Source organism: Astyanax mexicanus, chromosome 7 (assembly GCF_023375975.1).
Source record: "Astyanax mexicanus isolate ESR-SI-001 chromosome 7, AstMex3_surface, whole genome shotgun sequence".
Classification (NCBI taxonomy): domain Eukaryota; kingdom Metazoa; phylum Chordata; class Actinopteri; order Characiformes; family Acestrorhamphidae; genus Astyanax; species Astyanax mexicanus.
In genome coordinates, this window is record NC_064414.1 from 27,745,262 (window position 1) to 27,755,514 (window position 10,253).

General features: G+C 41.2%; 1 protein-coding gene across 1 annotated transcript; it reads right to left on the reverse strand.

The window, feature by feature from the left end:
* Positions 1–160: 160 nt before the first annotated feature.
* Positions 161–5,750, reverse strand: si:dkey-33c12.3 (uncharacterized protein LOC335380 homolog). The gene is made up of 3 exons (XM_007236414.4): positions 4,077–5,750; positions 1,153–1,277; positions 161–1,035 (listed from the first exon to the last, which is right to left on the reverse strand). The coding sequence occupies exons 1-3, from the start codon at positions 5,058–5,060 to the stop codon at positions 975–977; spliced, it is 1,170 nt and encodes a 389-aa protein (XP_007236476.1). The 5' UTR covers positions 5,061–5,750; the 3' UTR covers positions 161–974.
* Positions 5,751–10,253: the final 4,503 nt, after the last annotated feature.

Genomic DNA, 10,253 nt, shown 5'->3' on the forward strand with positions numbered 1-10,253 from the left:
AGCACACAAAATTTCACTAATAATGTTTTGATCTTGTAAATTGCTGTCTGCAGTTCTCTACCTTTCTGGGCAGACATGTTCATCTTATTTACCTCTATATGACTAAATACTGAACTTGTTTTAAACAGATTACTTGTTTCACATAACCAAAGTGAACACATTTCAATAATCAACCAAAGGTTACAATATAAGAGAAAAATAAGAAAACAAAACTCATAAGCAAATGAATTGCCATGGCTCTCAATGAAAATTCTACTTCTAACAGGCTATTAACTTCTAATAGTCACTACAGTTATAGATGTAGAAAACAATATCCTGTTGGCAGATTCTAGACTGAAATTCAAAGAGGGGGAAAAAGGCTTCAGTTGTTTTTCCAGTGCCTAAATCAAGAGAGGTTTTCAGAGGAATCCACCTCCACAAACAATTGGTTAACAGTTTGTGCAGAAGGGGCTTAAAGCTTGAAGGCCAGTCATGATTGGCACTTTCTAAGAACTGAGGACTGAAAATTTGCCAACAGGATATTGATCTTTGTCTGGGCAAGTGCTGCGGTCAGCTTTCTCTCCATTGGGGCCATCTTCTTACATTTCGAGTGTGAAGAAGAAGGGGGACAGTCATGGTGTACCTCTTGTTTAACACAAGGGCTCGTTTGTCTTCAATGCAGTAATGCAGGTTGGGCATGGACTTAAAGGTGATGGTAAGATGTCTGAAGTTTGGGTATTGGAGTTTGGTTCAGGTGCTAAGGGGACTGAGGTTAAATGGTCAGTAATGGGTTATATGGGGTTAGAGGTTTGGTTAAGAGGTATGAGTTGGGTGTGGATGTGAGAGACAATAGATGGGTATTTAGTGTAAGTAGGGGACAGATGTTAGGGAGCAGGATTTTAAGGGATTGGGGCAGAATTGTTGATAGCACAAGTAAAGGAGCAATGGTAACGGTTGATGACGGTTCTTAGGGTAAGAGCTTTGTAGTTTGGGGCTTAAGCCAAAGCTGGAAGGGAATAATACGTCAGACGAACCTCTTCTCCTTCCAGCAGTTTCCTGTCGATATAAACAAAGATGACAATGTAGTAAAAGATGAAAACCACAGAAATGATAAAAAGACTATTTAGATACAGAATTTTTCATGCAAGCCACAAATGTACTAGTGATTATTACTTGTAGGCCGCAATCTCGATGTCCAGAGCCATTTTCACATTCAGTAGGTCTTGGTATTCCTTCAGGTACCTTGCCATCTCCTCTTTGGCCTCTGCGATATCCTTCTCTAGATCACTTATCCTCACCTTGAAGACATAATAAGAAACCTCACTGAATACAAACCGATAGTGACATTGATTAACAAAACCACTGAACCTGGATAATAGGATTTTTATGACCGCAGATGTGACAGATGTGCCTGTACATGATATATGCATTTATTGTCAAAGAAATATTTGCATAAATATTTCCAATAACTGCAATTCTATTCAGAAGAAAGATTAAGGTTAACATGATAAATAAATCAATAAAAAAATAGATATGGCAATATAGCTGTGGTCATGGCATAGTATCTATGTCAGGGGTCTCAAACTCATTTTTGCCGAGGGCCACATTGGCATATTGGCTGTCCTCTGAGGGCCAGATGTAACTTATAAATATAAGAAAATGTAACCAGATGTAATATAAAATGAATGTAATTACTCCTTAATGTTAAATAACTCTCAATATACTATTTATTCAATCAAATATTACAGTTGCATGGAAAAATGGTTGCTTGTTGCTCTATTAACATAAATCCTTTTAATTTATAAGTTATATTAACTTTGATCAAAACGTTTGATACTGAAATAAGGCTTAATAAATATAAAATCAAAAATTGTGAGCTGTGACAGATTTAGCATTTCCTCAGATTTAGCAGTTCCTCATCCAACCACTAGTCGGAGCTGCAGCTGCAGCACCACAAGCCCGCAGTCTTTGCTTAGTCAGAGCTACAGCCCAGCCACGGGCTACAGGGCTCAGCTGAGCCAGTCTGGAGCGTTTTTAAAAATTTGTAAGTTCTTCTGTGTATGAAATAAAATAACCCCACTAACCGGATAATACAGCTCTCTACAATTCATCTTTCAGCCCAAGCAGCTAACAGCAGCAGTTTAGAGCAGCGTCACGGAGGCACTGCTCGGATTACATTATAAACAGGTCAGTTAGCGCGCTGCTAACCTCAGGATGTTTATAACTACGGAGTTTAGTGGACACGGCTGCAAGGTTAGACTGTTGAAGGCTACTGAAGACTACTAAAGCAGGCAACGCAGCGTAAGCAAAAAAAAACAAAAACCACACACACACACCAAAATACAAGTTAAGATAAAATATGAAAACGAACATAATAAAGCATAAATAATTAAATTGAATTGCGGGCCAGATGTATGTTTATTTTGTTAACCCGTGAGGGGCCGTATGAAACCGCGTCGCGGGCCGCTACTTTGAGACCCCTGATCTATGTCATCAAGGCAAGGTCTTAAGATGGTTGGGATGTCATTGTGCCTGTAATAAAGCCCAAAGGTGATCTAGCATCGTGCCAAACTGCACACCGTGAGGCCAGGCCTTCTGGATGTGTGATATGTGACAACAAACTGTTGATTTTTGCGCTAACCATGATGCATCCACCAAGACAATTTGTGTCTGAAGATAGCCCTTTGCCCTTCTAAGTCACTCTATGACAGCCTGGCACAACTACCCACCAATCTTCTTTCCAGTCTGTCAATTCCTTCTGAAACTATTTTTTGTATGCAATGAGTGTACAAGGACCAAATCATAAAATTGATAACTGATGCGCAACCTAAATACCTTTTTTGAAATAAAGTTTCTAATGAAAGCTTCTTGACTCAGACAATACAGCTACAGACAATACAGCTATTTTTTTGTGGGCTAAATTTATACTATCAGATCAGAAAAGCACAGACTGTGATGTCATGATGTTACTATATTTAGAGGCTGAGAACACTGAGAGTTCAAAACTGTAGGTGCACATCATCTTTGTAAGAATGAGTCAGCAGTCTCTCTCCAGAACTACTAGTTTACTACGGGTGAATTGATTTCTCCCCGTCTCAGCAGAGCAAAACACAAAGCAACACTGTTCTGCTGCTACGTACACTTACTACGGGAAGGAGGAGATTATATTACAATATGGAGTTCAGTATCAAAATACTACAACCATTTAGCATGGCTACAGTTTTCAATTATTATGCATCATCTCAATGAATAAAAGAGACAACAAGCAATAACAATTATTTCTTGTACTGTACTGTCCTTAATAAATGTACTGCACAGCACATCTCCCATATTCTTCTGCAAGTGCATAAAATACCAATTACTTCTGGGTCTGGCATAGAAATCCCTAGCTCTCTTTTTCTCTGGTATCAAGCTGATTCAAATCAAAGGTGTTAAAGGTGTGTTTGTCCTAGGTTTTGCTGCAGTAACAGCTTCTACACCAGATGTTGAAACATGCTATGTAAATTTGATTGCAGTCAGCAACAGTAAAAAAAAAGCCACATAAGTAAGGTCAGGTACTGGTGTTAGATATATAGTTCTGGATCACATATGCCACTCTCCTACTCAAGAAATACTCATTATTGAGCTAATTAGTTGGATCAGGTATTTTAGAGCTGGACAAAATATAGGGGCTAATTTGTTTTGGACCAGCCCCTATATGAGCTATAGATGTTCCCACTATCATACTTGTCTTAAAGCAGTTCCACTGCTTTACTGCTTGATACTGGGGAGAGATGACTTCATACCACTTCAGATGGTTCCAATTTATGTCTATTATCATATATGGTAATCTACCACAATCCTGTGGAAATTCCTTTGGTAGCTCATACATAAATACCTTTAAGTGTTTGACTAGAACACTCATTCTCAATATCGGCCCTGATTTGTTCCTGCTCTAACATACTTGATCCAACTAGTAAACTCATTAGAGAGCACTTCTTGAGTTCCTGTTAGAGGATGAACACACTAAAATTGAAGGGGCAGAGTTATTCCAGGACCTTGATCACAAATCACTGGAGTCCCTTGTGCCCTTGTCAAGTTTTCGCCTTATCGAATACCTGATACTTGGCCACTTCCTTGCCCTGTGTCTCCTCCATCTCCCTCAGTTGTTCGTTCAGCGAGTTGATGACATTCTTCAGGGTCTCCACTTCAGCAGAGCAGGACAGGAGCATCCTCCGGTACTCCGCTGTCTCCTCTCGCACCGAGCGCACTGCCTCCTCCTGCTTGTCAGCGACCTGTGCCACACTGGCCACCTTCCCCTGGAACCACACCTCGGCTGCCTGCTGGTTGCGCCTGGCCAGGCTCTCGTACTGAGTGCGGATCTCCCTCAGAGCAGATGACAGGTCTGGTCTGCTCAAGTCCGGCTCTGCGGCAAGGGTGATGCTGAGGCTGGCAGCCTGCAGCTGCACCCGCAGCCCCTCTTGCTCCTCAGCGAACACCTGCTTCAGGAAGGTCAGCTCCCGCTCCAGTGAGGCCACACTGATCCCAGCATCGTAGCTCCAAAGTACTGCCCTTTCTGCCTCCTCTCTGGCACGCTGCAGTTCATCCTCGGCCTCCTCTCGCCTCCTCACCTCCTCCTCCCAGCGTTCCCGCAGCTGTGCCTGTGCCTCCTGCACCTCATCCCTGTGTGCCTCCATGCGTGCCTTGTCCTGGGCCTCCTGGCGCAGCTGCTCCTGGAGGCCCCTCACCTCTTGCTGGTAGACCTGCTGCAGGCGGGACGGCTGACTCTGCCCACGCCGCAGGGCCTCCAGCTGCAACAGCAGTGCCCGGTTCTGCTGCTCCAGGCGCCGCACCTTCTCGATGTAGGAGGCGAAGCGATTGTTCAGTCCCACAAGCTGCTCCCTCTCCTGAGCTCTCAGCCCCAGCAGCTCGGAGCACACCACGGGCATGTCATTCTTCTCCCAGCGCCCAGTCGGTTCCGACTTCAGCAGCCGCCGAGAGGAAGAGGAGGAGAGGGGGGTCTGAGAGAAGCGGGAGGTGCTGGAGTGGTTGTCCCATCTTCGGAACAGGATGGAGGAGGGAATGAAAGAATCGTAGCTCATGATGCAGGATTTTTTTGTTCTTTTTTGGTTAAATTATGTTATTATGAAGGGTTGTTTTTTTTTGGTTGAGAAGTTTTTTTTTCTAAGTCCCCCTTGTTCTGCACACCATCGGTGGAGATGAACCGGCACTGCACCAGTTCAGAAATACTGCAGAGCAGCATGCTTTATAGAGGACACACAAGCAGGCTCCCACACACGCACACACACACTCCCTCACACACACACACTGATCCTTCTCAGCCAATAAGGTGCGTAGCAGTGCAGTAGAGCTGGAGGTTGATCTTGTGTTCCTCTTTTTCTCAGAAGAGAATTTAAGCAGGAAGGGCAGAGTTTTCCTGGTCAGAAAGTACAAAGACATGAACACAGAAATTTAAGCCTAACCTATAGACAGTCGACCAGGATATTTTGCGATTCACAGAAATGTGAATTTTTCTTTATTCTTAAAATCAAATCAAAAATAGCACAAAAATGTAGCCTCTAAATTTTCATGACTGCATAATGTGGGGTCGTGGTGGCTCAGCAGTTAGAGCAGCGGGCCATCAATGACAAGGTTGTGGGTTTGATGTCCGGTTTTGGGCCCTGTTGGGCATTTAACCCTCATTGCTCCCTTCGTGCTGCAACAATGGCTGCCCACTGCTCAGGGCACGTGTTAAACAATAGCAGTGTGTGTGTGTGTGTTCTCTCTACAGATGGTTTAAAGCAGGGGTCTCAAAGTAGCGGCCCGCGGGCCGACGCGGTTTCATACGGCCCCTCACGGGTTAACAAAATAAACATACATCTGGCCCGCAATTCAATTTAATTATTTATGCTTTATTATGTTCGTTTTCATATTTTATCTTAACTTGTATTTTGGTGTGTGTGTGTGTGGTTTTTGTTTTTTTTTTTGCTTACGCTGCGTTGCCTGCTTTAGTAGTCTTCAGTAGCCTTCAACAGTCTAACCTTGCAGCCGTGGTGTGTCCACTAAACTCCGTAGTTATAAACATCCTGAGGTTAGCAGCGCGATAACTGACCTGTTTATAATGTAATCCCAGCAGTGCCTCCGTGACGCTGCTCTAAACTGCTGCTGTTAGCTGCTTGGGCTGAAAGATGAACTGTAGAGAGCTGTATTATCCGGTTAGTGGGGTTATTTTATTTCATACACAGAAGAACTTACAAATTTTTAAAAACGCTCCAGACTGGCTCAGCTGAATCCGTGTATCATTCGTTCATTTGATATTCAATTGAGAATCAAAATCGGAAAATTAAAAAACCAATTCGTTTTTTCGTTTTTGAATATAATACCAAAAAACGAATAACGGCTTGTATTTTGTATTTTTATTTGGTTATCCAAACAAAAATTGGAAATTTAAAAAACGGACCAGGAGCCGAATTTGATTTTGATTTTGAACTTGACCCATTTGTGTGCCCCGGAAGTTACTGATTTGTTTATTCTTGGTGGGTTTCTGTTGCGCGGGAGTTCACTGCAGTGTTATCTACACAGTCTGTATTGCTGTAGGCAGCATGGCCGGACTGGAACCACATTCTGGCCTAATTAAAGATCTTTTTGAAGGTGGTAAGACGCATGAAGAGATTTCGTGCACGTTGCAGCAAATGGGGATCCAGCGATGTTCTGCAATGAGTGTTAGAAGGTTCTGTGTTCAACACGACCTTAAGCGAAAAAGACATGTATCGAACACAGAATTGGAGAGGGCCGTTGAGGATGGAGAGTTTTATCTTGTTCAGAGGAACTAAACGCGTTGCAGTGAAAGAAGACGATATGACAACAGAAAAAATCGGCAGGATCTTTCAGGTGTTTGTCTAACGTTCCGTAGCTAAATGTCATATTTAGTAGGCGGCAATTCACAGAATAACATTAACTAAATATGACATTTAGCTACGGAACGTTAGACAAACACCTGAAAGATCCTGCCGATTTTTTCTGTTGTCATATCGTCTTCTTTCACTGCAACGCGTTTAGTTCCTCTGAACAAGATAAAACTCTCCATCCTCAACTCCATCCAAAGCCTACAGCAATACAGACTGTGTAGATAACACTGCAGTGAACTCCCGCGCAACAGAAACCCACCAAGAATAAACAAATCAGTAACTTCCGGGGCACACAAATGGGTCAAGTTCAAAATCAAAATCAAATTCGGCTCCTGGTCCGTTTTTTAAATTTCCAATTTTTGTTTGGATAACCAAATAAAAATACAAAATACAAGCCGTTATTCGTTTTTTGGTATTATATTCAAAAACGAAAAAACGAATTGGTTTTTTAATTTTCCGATTTTGATTCTCAATTGAATATCAAATGAACGAATGATACACGGATTCAGCTGAGCCCTGTAGCCCGTGGCTGGGCTGTAGCTCTGACTAAGCAAAGACTGCGGGCTTGTGGTGCTGCAGCTGCAGCTCCGACTAGTGGTTGGATGAGGAACTGCTAAATCTGAGGAAATGCTAAATCTGTCACAGCTCACAATTTTTGATTTTATATTTATTAAGCCTTATTTCAGTATCAAACGTTTTGATCAAAGTTAATATAACTTATAAATTAAAAGGATTTATGTTAATAGAGCAACAAGCAACCATTTTTCCATGCAACTGTAATATTTGATTGAATAAATAGTATATTGAGAGTTATTTAACATTAAGGAGTAATTACATTCATTTTGTATTACATCTGGTTACATTTTCTTATATTTATAAGTTACATCTGGCCCTCAGAGGACAGCCAATATGCCAATGTGGCCCTCGGCAAAAATGAGTTTGAGACCCCTGGTTTAAAGGCAGTGACAAATTTCACCTGTACCCAGCTTGATTACAACAGAAGCTGCCCTGTTAAAGCTGATGTCCGTAAGTTTTGGGATTTAGGGCCCTCTCTGGTGAAAATTGGTAATTGCACCAAGCATGCGGCAGAATCGTTTTAAACTGGGTGAGTGTGAAGTGGTCTCCTTTCAGAAACTACTATGAGTGAATGAGCTACTGAGTTCCAGTGTTGGGAGTAACGGCGTTACTAACGCTGTTACTTTTTTCAGTAACGAGTAATCTAACTAATTACTGTAACTATAACACCGTTACCATTTCCGGCACCCCGTTACTGCACGTTACTTTAGTTTTTTTTTTTTTTTTTTTTTTTTTTTTTAACTTCGCTTTGACCTGGTTAACCCCTCCTCTTTCCGGTGAACTTGAGCTTCTGCCCATAGGTTTACATGGTTTGGCATGGTGAAGTGAGGCACAATTGTGACGATTTGCGTGCTCTAATCAATTCAGTGATTGCAGTGGACAGTGTTTTGCCAGTTCACAGCTTTTCTGAACTAGTTCAAGTTTAGTTCATACATGCTCAAAGTGACCAGTTCACGTTCAAAGTTCACAATTTTAATTCTGAACTAGTTCAAAGTTCAGTTCATTTTACTTTTTTCGTGAGATATTCAAATAAATACTTTTTTTCACACTACACACTATACGTTCTTTGAAACGGCTCATTGTAGACATTTGCTCATGACACTGCAATTGTGGGTTTCATACCAGGTGATGAAAATGTTCATAAGGAGAATCGGTGTCTGTCTCCGTGCCATCACTTCCAGTAGCATTTTTTTTTATTGCAGCGCTTTCTCTCACACTTCTCTCTCTCTCTCTCTGTATCTCTCTCGCCCTCGCGCTCTCCGCGTCGTTGCTCCTCCTGCTCTTTCGCCCGCCCTCACGCTCCGTGCTCTCAGCGTTGTTGCTCCTCTCTCTCTCGCTTGCTCTCCGCGTCGTTGCCAGTATGTTATTAACTAGCCAATGTTCATTTACAGGGATGTCTGCCATTCATGACACATACTGTGAACTAATTCATGTTCAAGTTCTTTAGTAAAATATGTGTTGCGTTCAGTTCAAATGAGCGTGTTCAATGAGCTCGTTCTTTTAAACTCGCTCACGCACAACACTGACCATGGACAGGCCAAGTTCCGATTTAAGGACGTTAAGGACGTTCATCCCCAGACGACATTTAGTAATTTTCTTTGGTTGTGTGGAGAATTTCGTTTTTTTTTTTTTTTTAATTCGTTAATTATATTTTATTTTCGTTTATTTTCTTTCTAATAATAGTAGTAAATACATAATTGATTTTCTTTTTTTCTTTTACGGGCGAATAAAAAAAGTAACGCCATAGTTACTTTTACTGGTAACTAGTAGTTAGTAACTTTTTTGGAGAAGTAACGAGTAACTATAACTAATTACTTTTTCAAAGTAAGGTGCCCAACACTGCTGAGGTCTGAGTTTGCCCTTCTGAAGTCTCCATTGCTCCACCAGTCGCTCGCGTTCAGTAAAACTAAGCTGGATCCTCTTTTAAAGGCTTTTTTTTTAGAATGAATATATTTTGCTTAGCTGGAATGGTTGTTCCATTACACTGGTACCATAAAACACAATATGTTATCCCTTCTCCACTCAGAAACGCTTCTGCTTTCAGTTTAAAAACAAAATAATACTTACACTTTAAAACTAAATAATTATGTACCATTCACTACTGATACTAATTTGTTCTTCACTAAGTTCAAAACTCACATTAAAGCTGATGTCTGTATGTTTTGGGGGGATTGGGGCCCTTTCTGGTGAGAATGGGTAATTGCACCAACCATGCGGAAGAATCATTATAAATGGTGGGTGTGATGCGTTCTCTTTTCAGAGTGGACGAATCTGATTCCAGGTTAAGTTCACCCAGAGAGTGCGCTAAGTCAGAGAGAAATGTGTTCAGAGGATGTAAGAAAGTTATTATATACAGTTTTTAGTTTAATCAATGTAATTACTGTATATTATACTGTATTTGTATCCGGTACATATTGCAATGTTTAGTTAAGGATTGTGTTTGTAATGCATGTTAATGTAAATAAAGAGCAGTGTGAAATAGTATTGTTATTGTAAAGAATATTTTGTACATTTTAGATAAAATATTCTCACTACGTAGAGCGCAATTACATCCAACAAACAGCTAGAAAACTAAGTATGGCGAAATGCAGTTTAAAGGCATTCTTTGATGAGCAATCATGAGAATAATAAGCAGTTGCCTTCACTAAGCAGCTGGTAAAACACTAGCATTAGGTTGTAAACAGACGGTCAGTTAGACTGTAGCTAATTATATTGTTATACAGACTATTGTTATATACTATCCTGCGGCTAAGCGTAGCCTCACTGTTGGACAATAATAAAAGTGGTTTAACATCCAGTCTCCCCTGCTGT